Genomic DNA, 22,120 nt, shown 5'->3' on the forward strand with positions numbered 1-22,120 from the left:
ATCCAGGTGATCGGTATGAATGTTCACAGGAAAATTCCTTCAACTTTCCTGTATATATGAAAATTTTCATAATAACCTCAGAAAATTTTAATTTAGAAGAGTTATTTAGTCTAAATGAAAAATCACATATACCAGAATGATATGGAAATGCATCATTGCATCTACACATTAAGTTGTTTGTTTTTTTTAAGATTTTATTTAGTTATTTATTTATTTATTTATTTATTTATTTATTTATTTGTGAGAGCGTGCGCGCCCACAAGCCGGGAGGGGCGGGGGAGCAGAGGGAGAGAGAGAATCTCAGATTCCCTCCTGAGCATACGGGGCTGGATCTCACCACCCTGAAATCATGACCTGAGCCAAAACCAAGAGCTGGGAGCTTAACAAACTGCGCCATCCAGGAGCCCCAAGTTATCATTTTTTACGCAGTTTTCTTAACCACTAATTTTCACTAATTTACAAAGTAGATGCTTAAAGTTTGTCAGAGATTTGTGTGTTCTGGTGTTGATACGGTCAGAGATACTTCTATGGCTCTTGTGGATGGTAATCGTGACATTTTATGCAAGTTACACCTCATCAACTGTTGTGAGAAATCTAAATTTAATACTTTTTCATTAAGCATGTACTTCTTTTTTTCTTTCTTAGTTATTTTGGCCAAAATGATTCACTGTAAAACATTTTTTAATTACTAAATAGTAAAATATAATTATAAGTTGTTGATTTACACTATACGAAATAAAAATAAAACCACTATAGGAAGACTACTCTTTCTATGCAGGATTGCTCATCCTTTATTTTCCATAGATGTATTTAATAAACCTGACCTTTAATTTGCCAGGTCTAACACTGACCAGTCAAATGGCAACATGGAAGCTTAGGACATATCACAGGTATGACACAGGCCACAGCACAATTGGCTGTTAAGTCCAAGAGACCAGCGGGCAGAATGTCCAATGATGTTCTGTTCCCCCCACTTCCCAAGACGGTAAGGAATTAGCTGTCCCCAGCAATTATGTCTGCCTGCAATTATCTTATCAGCAGGTATTTTATCGCCCAGCATATTTTCCTTGAAAAATCATTTATTTACATCTAGAAAAGGTCAGAAAAAGAAGCGCAAGTTATTATTGGTCATCTTGGTGTTAAAGTAAGAACTATTTAGTGTACGTATATCTCAAATAGAGGAGACAAGAGAGGAAGCTAGAAATACAAAGTATTTGGTCAATCAAATCTATCTTAGCTTATTTTAATGCAACTATTAATATTTCAATTTAAATATTTAAAACTCAGGACAAATGATAAGCTTATTTTAACCCAATTATTAATATTTTATTTTAAATATTTAAAACTCAGGACAAATGCTAAGTCATTCAGGACGCCAGAACAACAGGCATAAACCACTTCTGCTTCAGGCAAACCTTGGCTTATGGTCTCTTGATATACCCTGTTACTGTCTAAGTGCTTTGGATTTTACTCCAAGAGAGATGGAGCACGAGAGGATTTTCAACAGAGGAGAGATACAACTTCATTTCGTTAAAAAAAAAAAAAAAAATCACTCTCTGGGCACCTAGGTGGCTCACTTGGCTAAGCATCTGCCTTCGGCTCAGGTCACGATCTCAGGATCCTGGGATCAAGCCCTGCATCAGGTTCCTTGCTCAGCATAGAGTCTGCCTCTCCCTCTCCCTTGCTCCTCTCCCAGCTTGTGCTCGTGCTCTCTCTCTTTCTCTCGATCTATCTCAAATAAATAAATAACATCTTTTTTAAAAAAAATCACTCTGGCTGCTGTCTTTTTTTTTTTTAAGATTTTATTTATTTATTTGACACACAGAAAGAAAGAGTGCACAAGCAGGGGGAGGGGCAGAGGAAGAAGGAGAAGCAGGCTCCCTGATGTGGGGCTCGATCCCAGGACCCCAGGATCATGACCTGAGCTGAAGGCAGCTGCTTAACCAACTGAGCCACCTGCTTAACCAACTGAGCCACTCAGGTGTCCCTGCTGTTTTTAGAAGAGACAATAGATAAGCAAGGGCAGAAGTAGGCATGCCATTTAAGAGGCTACTATAATAATCCAGGCAAAAAGTGATTATGGCTTCAAATATGGCACTAGCAATAAAGATTGTAAGATTCTGGGTATATTTTAAAAGTCTGTAATTGCAAAGTGAATTTGGCCTACCAAAAAAGGCCTTGAAACAATAACAACCCAGGAACAACTAGCACACCGTAGGGCCCAGATTATAATCTCTAAACACCATTTCCCACTAAAAGAACTAGGACTCCTCAGGGGGGAAAAAAAGCCTGGAACAAGAAAGGTAAAAATTATCCTAGAAGATCTTTTCATAATAGAAAGCAAAAAGTCTACTAAGACTACTGGGATCATCTTAAAAGGCCACAGTCACTAACTTGAAGGAGTTCCTAGTAGCCAAAGACAGAACAGCTCAAGCATCAAAAGGAATCATAAAAAATGACTATAATAAAGTCCAATACACAAAATATGTCAAAACTCATAAGTTCAAAATAACACTTAAAAATAAAAACCTTATTAGGCATCTTTGGAGGTGCTGGGTACCAAACTCATAATTATCCAGAAAAACTGGTAAACAAAGGAAAAGAAAGAAGCATTTTTTTTAAAGATTTTATTTATTTATTTGACAGAGATAGAGACAGCCAGTGAGAGAGGGAACACAAGAAGGGGAGTGGGAGAGGAAGAAGCAGGCTCATAGCGGAAGAGCCTGATGTGGGGCTCGATCCCACAACGCCGGGATCATGCCCTGAGCCGAAGGCAGACGCTTAACCACTGTGCCACCCGGGTGCCCCAAGAATGAAGCATTTATCCTGTCTGTCCTGTATAAACTGTATTTCAGGGCAACCAAATAGTTAACAAGAAAAGATCTTTATAGAATGATAACAGTAATAAGTATAGAAAGAATGATATAATTAGAATATCAGCATTTTCAAAACCCTAATGAAAGAATGCAACTAGATAATAATTATCAAAGTTGCTAAAACTTTCAAGGAAAAACCTAGTAGGGAACTTTATATTGGATGTATAATGAACCTAATGATCGATCTTAACATCATAAGACACAAAGAAAACCAGACATTATGTGTCTTCTGATATGCTGTAACAGTAAATACACAGCAACGCTAATCAATACATATCAGAAAATGAATCTGAAAAGCTGTAATACATAACTGCCAGTTGATAGAAAATAATGTGTTGAATGATGTGATTGGTTCAGGAATTGTGACACATGGATCATACTAACGTAAGATACTAATTACAGAGGAAAATGGTGTGGGGTTTATGGGAACTCTGTATTAGCATCACAATTTTTCTGTAAATCTAAAAGGATTATAAAATCAAAACTGATCCAAAAAGAGAGAAAGAGACACATGAACCAAATGCAATGTGTGAAATATGTCAGAATCCTGTTTCAAATAAACTATGAAGACACTTATGAAAAATGAGTGGAGAAATCTGAACCCTGACTGTGGTTATATTTTTTCAAAGTATCCTTTGTCTTAGAAATGTCTATGAAATATTTGTAAACAAAAGACTTATCTGAGAATGGCTTTAAAATAATTGGGAAAATGGAGCACAAGGTACAGACAAAACAAGAGTGAAAACAGACTAATAATGGCTGAAGCTGGGTGATGGGTTTTTTCCTTTTTTATTTATCCCTCATGCTTTCCATAATAGAAGGTTGAACAAAAGGAAGAAATAAAGAATTGGAGACACTGAGTACCAATGACTCTCCAGGGGTATCACTGGGAAGGAGAGCAAGAAGTGGACACATATCTGGCCGAGGAAATGAATTTTACGAGTTTTTTGTTAAGATACTAGACACATTTGGGGGCGCCTGGGTGGCGCAGTCGTTAAGCGTCTGCCTTAGGCTCAGGGTGTGATCCCAGCTTTCTGGGATCAAGCCCCACATCAGGCTCCTCCGCTGGGATCCTGCTTCTTCCTCTCCCACTCCCCCTGCTTGTGTTCCCTCTCTCGCTGCTGTCTCTCTCTCTGTCAAATAAATAAATAAAATCTTTAAAAAAAAAAAAGATACTAGACACATTAGTAGGTACGTGTACATACCTTGTAGCTTGCAGATTTAATTCCATCAGGAACTTCATCCTGAAAAAGAAAAAAAATGCTTTTATCAGACATTTAGTCTATCTTCTGAAAAAAAAATAAGTTTCTCTAATTTATGGGATTATTTTTATTTTTTTTAAGTTTATTTTATTTAAGTAATCTCGACACTCGTCGTGGTGCTCGAACTCATGGCCCAAGATCAAGAGTCACATCTCTTCCAACTGAGCCAGCCAGGTGCCCTATGAGATTATTTTTAAATTGAGAATAGTTAGGCACTTTTTATATTACTTCTTAAAAGTAAATAAAACCCCAACAACAAATTATTGTATAGGTTGCCGATCACATATTTTATTACTTACATAATAGCATGGAAATGTAAAAATAGTCACTGCTTTTGATGCTCAAATTGTCCCACACTGGCCACCAGGGGGTCCACAAAGTGATCTCTACACCCAATGTGGGGCTTGAACTCACAACCTGGAATCTCTCTATAAACTGAAAGGCCCATTATTTATTACCTTTACAATGGGTCAGAACAACATTCTTTCCCCTCCATTACTAATTGGCCAATGTGAAAAATGAGTAACAACATCTAGTGTTAGTCCGTGAATAAGAAATGAGCGCTCTGGTGGTTAAATCCTTTTGGAGATCAGTTCAGCAAATGTATCAACAAAATTAAAAAGGTACACATCTTTTGGTCTAGCAATTCCACCAGGATTTTCACTTACTAAAATAACTGGACCGATGTTCAAAGACCATAAAGCAGTAATAAATATTGTAAAGGTGTCAATTCTGCTGAAATTAGCTTATGAATTTGGCATGATACAAAAATAATTAGAAGCCATCTAAATATCTGGTCTTAGAAAAAGAATTATACATCGAGCTACTTCAAAGTCTGGAAAGTTACACAATAAAATGATCGTCTCTGTGTCGGTCCTTCCCTTTCAGCAGGTATAATCTATTTCAGAAATATAGCACTGGAATGGGGCCCTGCAGTTTAAAGAGTACATACATCATTACATCTATTCACAGCATCACTTTGAGGATAGACAGGTCCTATAGTTCATAAGTGGCCAACACACGACTAAAAAACAGTGTCATTTTCCTCTGAAAATAACTAGGGCTCCTTAAAAAATAGTTGATTCCAAGACTGGAACAAGAAATATACAAGGTGGGGCACCTGGGTGGCTCAGTTGGTTAAGTGGCTGCCTTTAGCTCAGGTCACGACCCCGGAGTCCTGGGATCAAGCACCACATTGGGCTCCCTGCTCAACAGAGTCGGCTTCTCCTTCTCCCTTTGCCCCTACTCCCTGCTTGTGTGCTCTCTCTCTCTCTCAAATAAATAAAATCTTAAAAAAGAAGGAAAGAAAAGAAAAATTTTTTAAAAAAAGATGAGGGGCGCCTGGGTGGCACAGCGGTTGGGCGTCTGCCTTCGGCTCAGGGCGTGATCCCGGCGTTATGGGATCGAGCCCCACGTCAGGCTCCTCTGCTGTGAGCCTGCTTCTTCCTCTCCCACTCCCCCTGCTTGTGTTCCCTCTCTCGCTGGCTGTCTCTGTCTCTGTCAAATAAATAAATAAAATCTTTAAAAAATAAAATAAAATAAAATAAAAAAATAAAAAAAGATGAGATTCAAATTTTCAATAATTGTAAAACCACTTGCCTGTTCTGACCAATGTTAATAATGGCCCATTTTACGTATAAGTGCAATTAAATGCCTTTATTAAGTATCTGCCATACTTTTAGCATGTTTAATAAGTCATACATAAGGATGCCTGGGTGGCTCAGCCGTTAAGCATCTGCCTTCAGCTCAGGTCATGATCCCAGGGTCCTGGGATTGAGCCCGCGTCAGGCTCCCTGCTCAGCGAGAAGCCTGCTTCTCCCTCTCCCACTCCCCCTGCTTGTGTTCCTTCTCTTGCTGTGTCTCTTTCTCAAATAAATAAATAAAATCTTTAAAAAAATTTTTTTTAAAAATAAGTCATACATAAGTTATTGGAAAACTCAAATTTCCACAACTAATGTTTCCTATTACTAAATATAAATGCTAGAACTTAGGAAATAAAATGAAACAGTTAAACTGATGATATCACTTTAATGATATTTTCATAACAGAGGTTGTTTCACAAGTTAATGCTTGAATTTTCAAAAAGTTTTATCTGTGAGGATGAGTATAACTAAAGACCTGATTCTCGTATATCTAATGATAAAATACCCATAAATAATATTTTTCTATTTGCTTTAATTTCATATGCTGGATAGGTCTATATAGCAATATTTACACATATAAAAATAAACCACTCAAAATTATAGCACCACTTCATACCCATTAGGATGGCTATTATCCAGAAAACAGAAAAGAGCAAGTGTTAGTGAGGATACAGGAAATTGGAAGCCTTGGGCATTGCTGGTGGGAATGTAAAATGGTACAGCCACTGTGAAGACAGCATAATGTTTCCCCAAAACTAAACAGAGAACCACCATATGATCCAGTAATTCTAATTCTGGGTGTATACCCCAAAGAACTGAAATGAGGAATGCAAGCCAATACTTGTGCACCATATCCAGAGCAGCATTCCGCACAATGGCCAAAAGATGGGAATAACCCAAAAGCTAATCAACGGGAGACTGGATAAATGAAACACAGATTCACACACGATGCAATATTATTCAGCCTTAAAAGGGAATGAAATTCAAATACGTGCTACTATGGATAAACTCTGAAAACATGTGAAGTGAAACAAGCCAGACACGAAAGGACAAATCTTGCAAGAATCCCCCTTACACGAGGTACCTAGAATAATCAAATTCATAGAGAAAGAAAGTAGAACAGCAGTCACCAGGGGCGAGAGGGAGGGTGGAACGGGGAGTTACTGTTTAATGAACGTACAGATTCCGTTTGTGATCAGGAAAAAGTTCTACAACTGAATGGTTTGATGGTTGCACAACAAAGTGACTATACTTGATGCCAATAAACTATACACTTAAAAATTGTTAAAATGGGGGCGCCTAGGTGGCTCAGTTGTTAAGCATCTGCCTTTGGCTCAGGGCGTGATCCCGGAGTTCTGGGATCGAGCCCCACGTTAGGCTCTTCCACTGGGAGCCTGCTTCTTCCTCTCCCACTCCCCCTGCTTGTGTTCCCTCTCTCATTGGCTGTCTCTCTCTCTGTCAAATAAATAAAATCTTAAAAAAAAAAAATCGTTAAAATGGTAAATTTTATGTTATACGTATTTTACCACAATAAAAAAGTAAAATAGAAATATATGCTTCTAAAGGGGAAAAAAAGGCTTTGTTGAAAGTGTAAAATTCTGTTTTCAGAGTAAAATTCTTCAAACTTTAATGTTCTGAGAATTCTTTTTTTTTTTTTTTTTAAGATTGATTTATTGGTCAGAGAGAGCACACACAAGCAGGGGGAGCGGTAGGCGGAGAGAGAAGCAGACTCTGTTTAGCAGGGAGCCTGATGCGGGGCTCGATCCCAGGATCCCAGGATCATGACCTGAGCCGAAGGCAGCCGCTTAACCAACTAAGCCATCCAGGAGTCCCTGTTCTGAAAATTCTTAAGTAAAACCGGGTGTTTTGTCCAATCCCTCCCCACGGAAGGAAAACACTACACCCATGAGAAAAGGAGGGATTTTGTTTACACTTTGATTTCATGGCATTATACTATAAACACAACTATAAAAGACATAAGAAGAAAAACAAACATCAAGCCAAAGAACGATTAATCTCACTAGCAAATCAAAGGATTATATTTATCACAAAATTTAAATTCTATTATTATAAAAGCAGAATAATTCAAAATAGGTTTTATATTAGTAAGCTTAGGTTTTGTTTTGTTTTAAAGATTTATTTATTTATTTGAGGGAGAGAGAAAGCGTGGAGGGGGAGAAGGAGAGAGAGAGATCTCCAGCAGACTCCCTGATGAGCACAGAGCCTGATGCAGGGCTCGATCCCAGGATCCTGAGATCACGACCTAAGCAAAAACCAAGAGTTGGATTCTTAGCCGACTGAGCGACTCAGGCACCCAAGTTTAGGTTTTTAATTTGTAAATATTAAACAATGTTATATTTAACCTAAGGATTGAAATGTTATTTTAGTTGCATTGCCCCTTTTAAAAAATTGCAATTATTTGAAAAAAGATGTAACAGGTCTTAAATGTATACATGGTTCTTACCGACTGACAAGGCTTGACAGCACAGTCTCTTCGCCCACACTGGCTGATATCATTCCAGAAAGGACATGGCCTCTTCAGGTTTACCTATAGAATAACAGAAAAGGTTATAAAAGTAAGAATCTTGAGATTATTACTGACAGGCATTGAATTAGGATACTATAACCTGGTCATGCTATTAGCTGCAGTTTTTCTTTTTCTTCCACTTCCCAGTTGCCAAGTTCCAGTGATTGTATCAATGTGTAGCTTGTATACGTAAATTGGTGGACTTGGGTTAGAAAGACACAGACAGCTACTAAAGTGTCCCTGAACAGAAGGTGACTAGGGGCCAAAGCAGCCCATATCACCACCACTCATATGATAGTCTTTTTAAGCAGTAACAGGCATTTGTGAACTCAGATGAGAACTACATACTCCAATGATCAAATTTTCTAAACTTTTTCTGCAGATATCTCAAGTGACTAGTTAAAATAATACAGGTCAGAATAAAGTCATGCTGCTCAAAAAATTTAATTATTTTAATTAAGTGGAGTCAATACAGTATTTTAGAAAAGTATGAATCAGCAATTTCGATAGCAATATAATAGTTTCTGTTCTGACTTCAATTTAACCAACAAGTTTCTAACTCCAGAGTGCAAAACTGAGTTGCTGAAATTAAAAGTATCCAATGGATAGTTTCAGAACCACATTGTTCACTCTTGCGAACTGAATTGTAAATAATGGCCACGATATTGAAGCTCAGCAATTCCTAAGAAAATGTAGTTATCCATTTAAACTTTAAGTATTCTTGAACAAAAAAATTAAAAATAAAAATACCTTGTAATATCTAAAGTAGTCACTTTCAAGAAGTTTTTGTAGTCTCGGGAAAAGCCTGTAGTTATTAAATCTATCGATGGTTTCAACATCACAGGTACAATCATCCAAGTAACCACTAACCTGTTACAAAGAAAAGGAAATAATACATAAAACACCTTAGGTACAACAGGGCTCTTCTTCCTCAAGAGGTTATGATTCAACCAACTCTCATCATCCCTCCTCCTCCTAATTTTCAGAGATGGGGTATGACGGTAATCTAATAACGCTATTGCTCTTACTGTATACCTAGAGGAATGCAGTGGCTGCTGTTTGTAGGGTGTACTGATCTCATCATCACACATATGTGGGCATATACACACGCAAGAGTTGGTCCCCTGCAGCCACTCTGTAACCCCACCCCAGGCCTGACCTGGAGTAGGCATCTAACCCAAACCAGGCCATGGTCCCTGCTCCAGGAATCTGGAATTGAGAATGAGAAGAGATTGAGAAGAGATGTCTCTCCCTGCATTTAGACCGCCAAACAAGTAAACTTGTACTATATTCCATCATGTGAGCCGAGGAGCACATAAGCCAGTCGGAAAAATTTTAAAAGATACACAGTGAAGCAGAGACAGGAGATGGAGAACGCATGCTACATGGATTCCCTGGGGGTTTCCAGCACCTACTTCTCCCCATCTTTCTTGAAGCCCCACTTGCATTCCCATTCTTGGCTTTCCTGAGACTCATATTCCTAAGACTCAATTGTCTTTGGTCTTTCCTTTTATTTTTTTTTTAAAGGTTTTATTTATTTATCTGACAGAGAGAGAGACAGCCAGCGAGAGAGGGAACACAAGCAGGGGGAGTGGGAGAGGAAGAAGCAGGCTCCCAGCGGAGGAGCCTGATGCAGGGCTCGATCCCATAACGCCGGAATCACGCCCTGAGCCGAAGGCAGATGCTTAACTACTGAGCCACCCAGGCGCCCCTGTCTTTCCTTTTAGTTTCCAACAGGATATATAGTCCGGAGACAAGCTTAGTGAAAGTATAAAAACAAGTGATACTGTATTTATAAGAGAAACAATAATTCATTATAAGGATCTAACAACTCTCAAATATTAGGCCATGATAATTTGTCTAGGTTAGAAACAGTGCCTAGAAATCACTTGTATTAGCAGCATAGAGATAGCAAATTGACCACAAAGCCAATTCTGATCTTCAAATGCTTAAAACTAACATCTTAACTGTAATTACAATCATACAATGTTATCAGAAGTGAAACTAAAAGTCTTAGATGTTTATTTGGGGCCAGGCAAATACCTCGTAGAACTACTTATACATTGCTAACACTGTAACATCGTAAGTAACCGAATACATCATGATTTAAGAAGAATAACTATATATTTTTTTTTAAATACAGGGCATGCTGCAGAAAAGAGATCCTTATCATAATTTGGTCTGAATATTTGCATTATAAACTACTTTGAATTACATTTTAGGGAGACTTATTATCAAAAAACAATTTTTTAATCTACTGGTAAGTAAGCAAATAATGCTTTATTGAAATACCAAATGTAGGTGCCTTCCCTTTGGAATACATAAAATCCCGCACTACCTTTTAATTTTAAAACATCACAAAACAGTAATGCAAAGTTTTTACCTAAGAGTGAATATGTTTGCATGATAACAGATAACACTTTGGATGATGACAGCAATATTTAAGAGCTAAGATTTTACATACTTTACCTAGTCTTCTTTTTGGACTAATTCGAGTACTAGAAATCTCAACTACATATTTTGTTATTGTAATAACTACTTTCATTTCATATGCAAATTTGTCCTTGTTTCCTGCTAAAAATTCTGAGTATACAATAACCTTCGGTTTCTAATTTGGGGTAATAACAAAACAAAAGTGCTTCTAACCTAGATGATTTGATTTTTCGCACCTCTTTCTTTCAAGCATTAAAAACAGAACTTCTAAGGACATAAAATAGCTACTGTTTTTTCCCCTTGGATACAAATTATTATACAAAGGAATAACAAAAACTGCAAAGGCACAAAAACTGCAAAGGCCAAAGGGACACATGCCAAATAGAAACATTAGGTCACAAAAAGAAACAAGCACACACACACACACATGCACACACACACACACACACACACACAAAACAAGAGAAAGGGTTTGAAGCTTATTTTTCCCCTTAAGTAATTCATTATTTAAAAATGTGTTCACCTTTTCTTTTTTAAAGATTTTATTTATTTATTTATTTATTTGAGAGAGAGAGAGAACACAGAGGCAGAAGGAGAAGCAGACTCCCCGCTGAGCAGAGAGCCTGAAGCAGGACTCCATCCCAGGACCCTGGGATCATGACCTGAGCTGAAGGCAGACGATTAACTGACTGAGCCACCCAGGTGCCCCTTAAGTAATTCATTTTTAAGGTAAAAATCTGTTTTTGAAATTCCAGCTCAGGCATCACTTCCTTTGGAAAGCTACCCCTGGGGTACCACTCAACCCCTGCTGGCTTAACTGTCCCTCCTATGTGCTCCCATGACACCCCACATACTCCTACGTACAAATTACCTCACGTATTGGATTTATCTATTTCACTTCCTCCCTCTAGAGTTTAAAATCCTTGAGAGCAAAATCATGTTTGTTCATTTTGTATTCCTAGTCCTTAGCATTGTACTTCTAGAAAGCACACAGTATGTGCTCGATATTTATTTGCGGAGTGGATGTATGAATGAATGTTTCCAGGAAGGCTGTCCTCGCTCACTGGCACTCACTGGAGCCCAGCACCAGTTTCATGATGACTATGGACTACGCTGTCACCTACGGTGGTGCTCGGTGCTCTAGACCACACAAGCCCAAGCGGCAGGAATGCACTCAGAGCACGGAAGGCGAGCAGCAAAGGTAAATAACCCACTGTGTGCAACATTTTACCGATCTATACCTTAACCACAAAGGAAGCTAGAAGAAGCCCCAAACCATAAAGGAATACAAGACGCAGAGAGCAGAAATGGCTTATAGCCCGGAGACCTCAAAAAGAGAAGACAGGACAACGATAGATTTAAAAATCCTCTGACCTTTACCTTAGAAATTGAGTAGGAGGTATTTCCAACTACTACAAAAGGTAGCAGGCTGCTAAGGAGGTGGAGCAGGGGTGGGGGAGTTTCAGTAGATGGAGAGGGCCCAGCAAAGGAGAGACAGGAAGATACTCAGAAATGCAAGCCACGTGACCGTTCAGCTAAGCCTGCCAACAGGCAAAACCCAATCCCTGGAAAGAAGTCTGGCAGGTATGATGACACACCCAGTTCTAGAAACTAGAGAACCATCCATGTTACCAGAATAGAGTCTCTGGGAAAGACAAAGGAAGAAATCCAGTAAACAGACCCAGAGAAGAATCTTGGAAACAAAGCAACGTCCTAGTACCTAAACTAAGACCAAAAGATGAGTGCTGATCGGGAACAAGGATGACTTGACACTAATGCAGCTTTGGGCTGTGCTAAGGCTGCTGAAATAATTGCCACACGATCTCCTAAACTGCAACGGAATTCTGACCCTACCATAGGAATCTGAATGTTTTGTTTATTGCACCTCCCCCACTCCCTGCCACACACATACACAAAGCCACTGATGCATGCTGAACTTGGAAGCCTCCGTGCTCTAGGCCTCAGGTGGCAATCAGCCTTGAATAGGGGGCCGAACTAATAGGGGGCAAGTAGAAGGCCCTTGCTGAGGGACAGTAGATATAAGGACCAGGATAGGCCTCACTAACATCACCCAGTTTAAAATCCTAGTCTCTAAAGATCTGAAAAGCCTTTGAAGGCCTTCTGCGGCAACCTCCCAAGCACACAGCAGTGCCCTCCCACACACTCTCAAGGAGGCAGTGCGTAACAATAGTGAGCACCAAGGCCCTGGGGTCAGGCCTTCTCGGGGTTGAATCCCATTTCTGCTTCTTATTAGTGATTGATCTTACCCAAGTTTTTTTTAACCTCTTTAAGCCTCAGTTTCCTATCTCAACACAAAACGGCAATACTAATAGTTCCCATCTCTAAGAGTTGATATCAAAATGAAATGACAGAATAAATGGCCAGTAAATATTAGTCAGTATTATTACCCTACCGCTATTTAAATGCTTCTAGTGAGAGGGATCTTACTATTCCCCAAAGCAACCCACAACATTTTTTTTTTTTTGAGAGAGAGAGAGAGAGAGAGTGTGCACATGCACACGGTGAGTCGGGGGTGGGAGCCTGGGCCGAGAGGCAGAGGGAAAGAGAATCTTAAGCAGGCTCTATGTACGCCTAGTGCAGAGCCTGATGTGGGGCTCGATCCCACGGCCCTGAGATCATGACATGAGCCAAAATCAAGAGTCAGATGCTTAACCGACTGAGCCTCCCAGGCACTCTTAAATTTTTTTAGTAGAAAAAAAAAAAAAAAACAGTTTGCAGCTAAAATTTTCCAAAAATTTGACATCTCTGGCCCCAATGGAACATAGAACTTGGTACCCAACAGTTAGCTGCAGAGGTAGTCTCAAATACTTTCTCCATAGACTCTGACTGGTTTGGACCAAATACCAAAATATAAAAAGGCAAGAGAAAAGAAAATAACACAGGCCTGCTCATTCACTGTTTTCTGATTAAAGGTATCCTTTAGTTTATAATGAAAAACAAAAACACTTTCTAAATAGTTTCCTTATGTGCCAACAACTTCTAGTCCTAACATAGACTATCGTTTTTTTCCTAAAGCACTGTGAGAATATATTCTTCATACTTGTATGAAATATGAAATACCTTTTAGAAGTGTTCAAAGTGTCCTTTTTTTTTTTTTTACAAGACCTTTAGTTGTATTTAATTTTATAGTAGTTTGTGACCATCAAAAAGAACATGAAAACTATTCATTGAAAGAGTTGACTGGGACACCTCCTCTGTTAATGAAAGCATGGAAACTCCAAAGATTCTATACTGGGTAGTTGGCACCATTCTAAGGACATGTAAAGCTACAAGGTATTTCTGCCTTAAAGCCTTAGTCTCTAGAACTTTAAATTGTTGTTGTGATCGTAAGTATAGCAAACAATGTGAAACGTGCTTTGTTCCACGTTCTTTGTTCAAAAAGGCCTGGAATGTAGTAAGTACTCAGAGTCAAAGGATATCTCTCCAGTATAACCTGTTTCAAAGATTCCTCTGACTAAGTTTTAATCCTGGCTTATTTCCACCTACCACGCAACATACTAGCGAGTGTCTCTTCCATGGTTTAGCAACTCTGACTAACAAATAAAAACTACTTTCTAAATTGACCCAAACAAGACATTAGACAGGTAAATCTGCTAAAATACACGTATGCAGAGTGCATCTATAAAATGAAAATAATCAATTTTGAAATAGCCATTTTGGATTATCTGAGCTACTTGCCTTTCATTAGCCTGATATTTACTGCACTCAAGTAAGTGGATCTGAGTGTTATCAGCACTAGCCATATTAACAATAAAACATTCTGACTACATGGGAGTTTATAGACTTGTTTCCAATTAATTTAAATGAAAAAACGTGTCCATACTGACTCCATATCTGGGCTTCAATATTTCTCCTGGGGTTATTCCTTTAAAATGCATCCTGGGAGTCCATGAATTGGGACTAAAGTTCTGTTACATTCATTCTCTCTAATGGTACATAATGGGGAAAAGGAAATTTGAAACTCTGTCAAAAGCAAAAACAAACAAACAAACAAAAAAAACTAAACAAAAAAAGGAAAATAAGAAAGTCTGAAGAGTCTCCATTTACTTCAAGCCCATACCTATTATTACAACAAATAATACAACTATTATTTTGGTTAAAGAAAGGGCAGGTCATGACATGGGGTTCTTTACACAAACTATATAGTCTTGCACACCAAAAGGGAAAAAAAAGGCCAATTTTCTGCATAAAAATTTTTTTTTAATTTTAAACAAAATGATAAAAAAAATGGGGAGCTGTATATAAGGAAGATTGATAAGTCCCTAGAAATTTATCATTTATTTGCAGCAGCTAACACTGAAGCACTGTTATTTATTGGAAATAACTTACAACATACAGTGAAAACAGTTTTAGTAGGGTTTGATGTCAACAGGCATATGCAGTAATTGACTAACTTGATAGATGCATTTGGAGCCATCAACCCATCTGAAAGATCAATTCCAAAAAAACATGCAAATAGCTCCCTAAGCAGAGTAACTGAAAGAATATACTCCTGCTAGCACAGTGCTCACATCCTGTATTGTAACTTACCTAATACTTGCAGAGTACCAATTACGTACTAGGCTCAGTACTCTGGAGTATCAAGAAATGGAACTAAATTTTTACATTTTTAGTTTATTTCTTGATCTCTCAAAATTTATTCACCATAGGCCTCAATAAATGCTTATTGAATTTAATCTGATTATTTATAGAGCTTTGTACAGTTTACTTCAATAACGTTCTAAGGCCAAATAACCACATGCTGCTTTGGCTTAATTTAGAGTTGGTATTCTGTTAACAGAACCCCTAAGACCAGGCACCCATGCAAGAGTGTGAGGGGGGCTGATGATGTGGTAATTCAAGGCAGAAGTGGTAAGGGAGATTGCAACAGGGAAAGAAAGACTATTAACAAAGCAGACTTCACAGAACTTTGCTGCAAAGAGAATGAGATTTTAACTTGTATTTCTAAACTTTAGGTCGAAAGTTAGTATTGCTAGACACTAAATCAAAAACTTTTTTTTTAAGGTTTTATTTTTTAGTAACCTGTCTACCCAACATGGGGCTCGAATTTACAATCCCGAGATCAAGAGTGGCATGCTCTACTGCCCGAGTCAGCCAGATGTCCCTACTAACTTGTTTTTTAAAATGCTTAGGATTGGGGCGTCTGGGTGGCTCAGTCGGTTAAGTATCTGCTGATAAGCATAGGGTCATGATCCCGGAATCCTGGGCTCGAGCCCCCCACATCACCAGGAGCCTGCTTCTCCCCCTCCCTCTGCCACTCCCCCTGCTTGTGATCTCTCGCTCTGTCAAAAATAAATAAATTAATTAATAAAATCTTAAAAAAAAGAAAGTGCTTAGGATCTCTGCATCTCCCCAGGCTCCAAAGAACCTTATTCACTAAATTGAAAGTTCTTAAAGGCAGCAGTCACACCATAGTTATTTCTGTATTCCAAACATTCAGGTCAATGCACACGGTGTTTATAAATGTTTATTGAATGAATAATTTCAACAATTAATCTCCCTTAATCTTTTCTTCCACCATTTTTTCCCTTTATTTCTGTGTCTCTCTTATTTCTGTACACGTCTATGTCAATATGCTTGTCTCCAATTTTCATGTCTATTCGTCACTTGTCCCTTCTCCTCCTTACCCCCATCTCTTCCGTTAGGGACCATAACAGAACTAAAATGTATTTTTGTTTCAATCTATTGAATTGAAATTGATGGTCTCTGTTCTTAAATTGATTTAAATAGACCATTTAAAATTTTTCTTTAAAGTGTATTTTATCTTGTGACCCTCAATTTATTATTTATTATTTTTTAAAGTTGATTCTGAAAAGGAAAACAGACACTCTTGTTCTAAAAGGAAAAGAAAGGGACCTAACAGATTTTTGTGTTGGGGGAATATTCAAATCTTGAAAATATTATAAGGGTGGGGGAGCTTAAATACTAATCAGAAGAAAAAAATATAAAAAATTAAAACTCCCCAATTTTAATCAGATAGCTAAAAAGGTTGGGGGGGCAGTGAAAGTTGAAAAGCTCAACGCGTACTACTATTTTCATTATCTAAAAATTTTAAATGTAGTTGAAACTGTTAATTTGGACATCTTCTTTCAACACTAACTTATTTTAAAATCTTTCACCTCGACTTACTTGTAAATGTTTACACTTTGTGTTATGTTGTATTTGTAAACTGAAGAAAAATGACCCTTCTTCCTTTTAAGTACTTGATTGTGTGCAGTTTGCAATCCCTGAAGGTAAAGGAGCTTTTCAATCTTAGTTGTAAAGCATCAATCTCCTTTCAGCCTCTCCTACTCGTGCCCAGATAACACCTCAACTCACAAATCACTCAGCAAATCAACAAAATGCAAGAATATAAAAGCAGTGAAAGAGACAGTTTTCCCCCATAATACTGATTTACTTATTTTTTCCTCCCATAATATTTAAAGGTGTTTCTTTACTCTGTGAAATAGTAGCATTGCCCCTACACATATAAAATGTTATTTCTGATAATAGTACAATCCACTTAAAAGGAAAAGTTTGGATGCCTATCCTCAATTTTGTATAAAATGTAATTTTTATCAACAGAAGCCAACTAAAACGTGACTTTAAGAGTAATGATACTAAAATACAGAATACTGTAGATCCAAAAACCTCTAAATTTCTTTGAATTTTTTTTTTCTCAAGGAACCCACATCTCTTACTTAACAGGGAAAATGATCATAATAAGCTTGTAAATAAACTTGTGCCCTAAGGAGTGAGGCTCATCCTCCCAATTCAGACCAGCCAAATGGGAGTCACGTTACGAGAATCTCATCACATTTAGGAAAAAGAAAGGACACACAAGGCGAGGAGCCACAGGGCAAGCCGCGGCCCCAAAGACACATGGCAGTTGGGCTTAGACACAGAAAAACCACATGAAGCCCTTCTCCTGCCTGACAACGAGATCCGAGAGGCCCCCCTACAAAAGCATGTCCTGCCCAGGAAGGAGAGCGAAGGCACCCGGCATTGGCACAACGTACACAGTTCCAGGTCAAGTCAGAAGTTAGGAAGACCCGAGTTCTGCTAAAATAACACATATTGAGTGTGCGTGCACACTGTGCACGCCCTTCCCGGGCAGGGAAGACCAACAAAGATGCATAAACCAACTCGGTAAAAACATAACAGCGTGCACCCACACCTCTCACCGCACACCGGATCCGAAGAGCGGCTGTGTTGGGACACCGGTCCACACCACGCCAGGCGAGCTGCAGAGGACTCAGCCCGGCAAGAGAGCAGAAGCTCTGGGGGCTCGTCTGGGAGGGCGGAGACTCAGAGGTACTCTTAGCCCCTCACCTGAAGGGCGCGCGGGACGGAGCGCAGGGGGGAGGCGGGAAGCACCGGGAGCGGCAGCACCGCCGCGCACAGCACTCACCTGGCAGAAGCACCTCTGCGCCGCCGTCTCAGGGGGCTGCCGCCCACCGTGACCCGAGCCGAGCAGCCACACGGCCCCCACGAGGCCGACGAGGAAGCCCCAGCGGCGGCCCATAGCCGCTCCGGCCGCTCGTCGGGCGGCGCCTCGCGGTCCCAGCACCCGGGCGCAGGCCGCGCGTCCGCAGATGAAGCCCGCGCGGGCCGGCCCCCGGCGGCGCCCCCACCTCCCGGCCGCCTCCCAGGCCCGCCCTCGGCTCTCCCGCCTCTCAGCGGCCGCCACCTCCCGGCGGAGCCTGCGAACGTGCCTAGGCGCCCGCAGCGGCCGCCCGGGGCCTCGGGTCGGCTTCCTTCCCCGCGCGTGAGGCTGACGCACGAACCCTCTTCCCGGTTGGGCCCCGCCCGGCGCGCCGCGCCCGTCCCCTGCCCCCCTACGCCGGGCGCCTGGTGCCACGCTCGGGTGCGGCCGCCCCAGCCCCCGCGCGGGAGTCGGGGGTCCTTCCCGATGCGAGAGCGAGCGAAACCGGAGGGGTTTGGGTCTCCCGGCAGGGCCCGGCCCCACCCCGCGCGCTCCCAGCCAACCCTCCGGTATCTCGCGGCGAGGAAGGCGAACCGTACGAATTACGCGTCCAGTGTCCCTGGCAGTGTTAAAGCTGAAAGGGACGTGAGTGACCATCTGGACCAGGACTGCATAGGTAATTCAGAGTTTCTAGTAGTTAGTCGAAAGAGCAAAAAGAAACAGGTGAAGTTGATTTTAATAATACGTTTTATTTAACCCAATATGTGCAAAACATTTCAAAATATACTCAAAATTAAATTATTCATAAAATATTTTACATGTTGTTTTTAAATCTTTGAAATCTGGTGTGCATTTTATGCAAACTAGCCACATTTCATAGACAAATGTAGCGAGTAGCTACTGTATCCGTCACCGCAGGTGGAAACTACCCTCTCATTTCCTCTCCCCAGAGCGGGGAGATGACTTGAGCAAGGGACCAGCTGGTCCTTTCATTCCCAGCCATGGGTCTAGTCTAAAAGCTTTTTTTTTTTTTTTTTCACGGAGAAATTTTCACGGTGAAACTGGAAAGCTTCCCAACATCTTACACATTAATATTTCAAATATTTCAAATTATCTTTTTTTTTGGGGGGGGGTAATGCCATTTTTAAAAAACCATCGTTTAATGAAGTAGCTTAGGTTATGGTAGGCCCCAAATCGGTATTACTTCTGTTTTCCAGCTGAGAAAAATAAGCAAAGGAAGTTTACCTGTGTTATTCAAAGCCACATGACACGCCAGAGGTGAGACTCAAATTCAGGTATTTCTTACTTCGATGCCCATAACCTATGCTGCGCCCATCACTTGCCTAGTGGACTGATGCATGGTAAAATGTCATCAACCATCTGAGATCCTGGTGGGCCTGAGAAGCTCAGATTCTAATATCTACAACATGCCACATTTACCTATTAATCCAATCTCCCTCTTCGCCTAGGAAGTTTTTTCATCATACCTGTGTCCTCATCCTACTTCTCTCTCCAGGGCCAGACCCAGCTCATTAATTCCCTCTTCTACATGGTCTTTCCGGTTTCGTCTTCACCCATTTCCAGTCTCTAAATGAATTTCAATTCAATAAACTTACTCTATGCCAGACTGAGCTTGACACTAGAGATATAAAGACATAGAAGGCCAGTCCCTGCATGTACAGGGACACCCCACAGAACTCAACAGGTGATCCTTTATGACATTTCTACTTCATGTTTCTACCATTAAATTGTAATCCCTTTCAACTCTTTAAGCGGGAATTATGCCTCAAACATACCTGTGACTCTCCGTATCTTAACAAGGCTCCTCTTTGCTTGTGTTTGTAAAATGAATGAATATTTTTTCATATACAGTATTAATATCTGAAGATTACACTATCAGAAGTAAGAGGTATGAAAATGGAGAAACTAAATGAATAAAGCCTAAAATTGCAGAAGGAAGCAATCTGAACATGAATCAGCTCTGATTTCACCCTGATGCAATAAACCTGTAATTTGGGAGAGCTTAAAAGTATGAATGTTCCCAGGATGAAAGCTCCATTCCTAAGATTTGAACTCTTGCCCACAACAAATTTCTAGCAAACTTGTAATCAGAAACCATCACCATATAAGACAATTTAGTTTTTACTTTATTGCTTTTTCAGCTTTATTGAAGTTTAATTGACTAATAAAATTGTAAGATATTCAAAGTGCATGTCATGATGATTTAATATACAGATGCATTGTCAAAGGACCCCCCACTGAGTTCATTAACACATCTATCTTCTCACATATTTACCCTTTCTTCCTCCTTGGTGAGAATATTTAAGTTCAACTCTCTTAGCAAATTTCAATTATACAAATAGTTACCAACTATAGTGATGACATTACACATTAGATCCTCAAAGCTCATTCATCTTATGTTTGAAGGTTTGTACCCTTTTACCAATTTCTCCCTATTCCTACCCCCACCCCAGCCCCTGCCAACCACTTTTCTACTCTTGTTTCTTTGAGTTTGACTTTTTTTTTTTTTTTTTTTTTAAATATCACATATAAGTGATACCATGCAGTATTTGTCTTTCTCTGTCTGGCTTATTTCACTAGGCATGATGCCCTTAAGGCCTATCCATGTTGTAGCAAACATCAGATCTCTTTCTTTCTGATAGCTGAATAATAGTTCATTGTATATGTATACCACATCCCCTTATCCATTATCCGCTGATGCACACTTAGGTTGTTTCCATACCTTGGCAATTGGGAATATGCTGCAATGAACATGGGAGTGCAGGTATCTCCTTGAGATAATGGTTTCATATGCACCCAGAAGTGAGATTGCTGGATCTTACCTTATTGTTTTGATAATTATAATTTTCCTTTCAGCTTTGTAAGGGACTTTAGAATGTGTAAAACACAGTTTTATACACATGGCATAACTACCACTGACATTTATTTCCCTGAGAATCCTTCGAGTCGGTCCTTTTCGCGTTGAGTTTACTTTTTCCACTGTGCCTGCTCTGGCGATCATCTCACCTGTGTTAGGGCCTGTGAAATAACTGGTTAGTCATTCAGTAACTATTAAGGAGCAACCACAGGGCACATAGTTCAACCTTGCTCTCCAAGAGTCCAGCCTCCCTTCTAGGATACCTTAGCTAAACAACATTAAATTTTTTAGAGATGAACAAGGTCACAACCTTGTTATTCTAATACTAGTGATTATAACAATAACATAACTTAGATTTAGTGTACACAGCATTTCTTGATGGAATTCTGATTACCTGTTCAAACAACAGCTATTATTATTATTTTTTTTAATGACCAAAGCAGGAAATGGCTTGAGCCCAATTTCTCAAAATGAGACATGGAGATTTCTGTAGGAAGCGTCTCAGTACCGAAACATTTTCAGGCACTGAATAGGTTGGAAGGAAATAATTTAAAGGGAAAAATTTGCTCAAGGAAAAGGAATTACTACGACACTAAAGAGGAAGAAAGGCTGAGTAAAAATCAAAGGTTTGGTGTTGATAGTTGATTTGATCTATTTATCTAATTAGTATTTATTGAATGTAAATATGCACATAATACATTGCTAGAATTTTCTCTCAAGACGCTTGAGATGATTTGAGATGGAGAAATGTCACCTAAGCTCTAGCTTCACCTCCTTTCCCTCATATTCCTGGAAGAACAAGCCTCATATAGTAGTAACTGATGTATTAACTCCCCATTTACGCCTTAACCCCACTGTGCAGTCAGGTGTCCAACTCTACCCTCCGACTCCTCTATACCTGGCCATCTTATGGTCAAATCTAAATACCATTTTCATGAGATCATGAAATCTCTGCTGCATCTTGACAATGCTGATTCCATCCTCCTTCAATTCAATTTCCTATGCACCAAACACTCCAGATTCTCCTTACACTTCTCTAATATTATTTAACTGTCTCTTTCATGGGCTTCCCCCC

General features: G+C 39.7%; 1 protein-coding gene across 1 annotated transcript in view; it reads right to left on the reverse strand.

The window, feature by feature from the left end:
- The window catches only part of ERO1A (endoplasmic reticulum oxidoreductase 1 alpha), a 47,014-nt gene extending 28,418 nt beyond the window's left edge, over positions 1-18,596 (reverse strand). Inside the window, exons 1-4 of the mRNA XM_011237295.3 lie at positions 18,153-18,596; positions 9,059-9,178; positions 8,246-8,329; positions 4,082-4,120 (exon numbers count right to left, since the gene is read on the reverse strand). Coding sequence (XP_011235597.2) covers positions 4,082-4,120; positions 8,246-8,329; positions 9,059-9,178; positions 18,153-18,266 — 357 coding nt within the window. The 5' untranslated portion in view covers positions 18,267-18,596. The remainder of the gene's footprint in view (positions 1-4,081; positions 4,121-8,245; positions 8,330-9,058; positions 9,179-18,152) is intronic.
- Between the last annotated feature and the right edge of the window lie 3,524 nt (positions 18,597-22,120).

The sequence above is a fragment of the Ailuropoda melanoleuca genome, chromosome 20 (genome assembly GCF_002007445.2).
Source record: "Ailuropoda melanoleuca isolate Jingjing chromosome 20, ASM200744v2, whole genome shotgun sequence".
Taxonomy (NCBI): domain Eukaryota; kingdom Metazoa; phylum Chordata; class Mammalia; order Carnivora; family Ursidae; genus Ailuropoda; species Ailuropoda melanoleuca.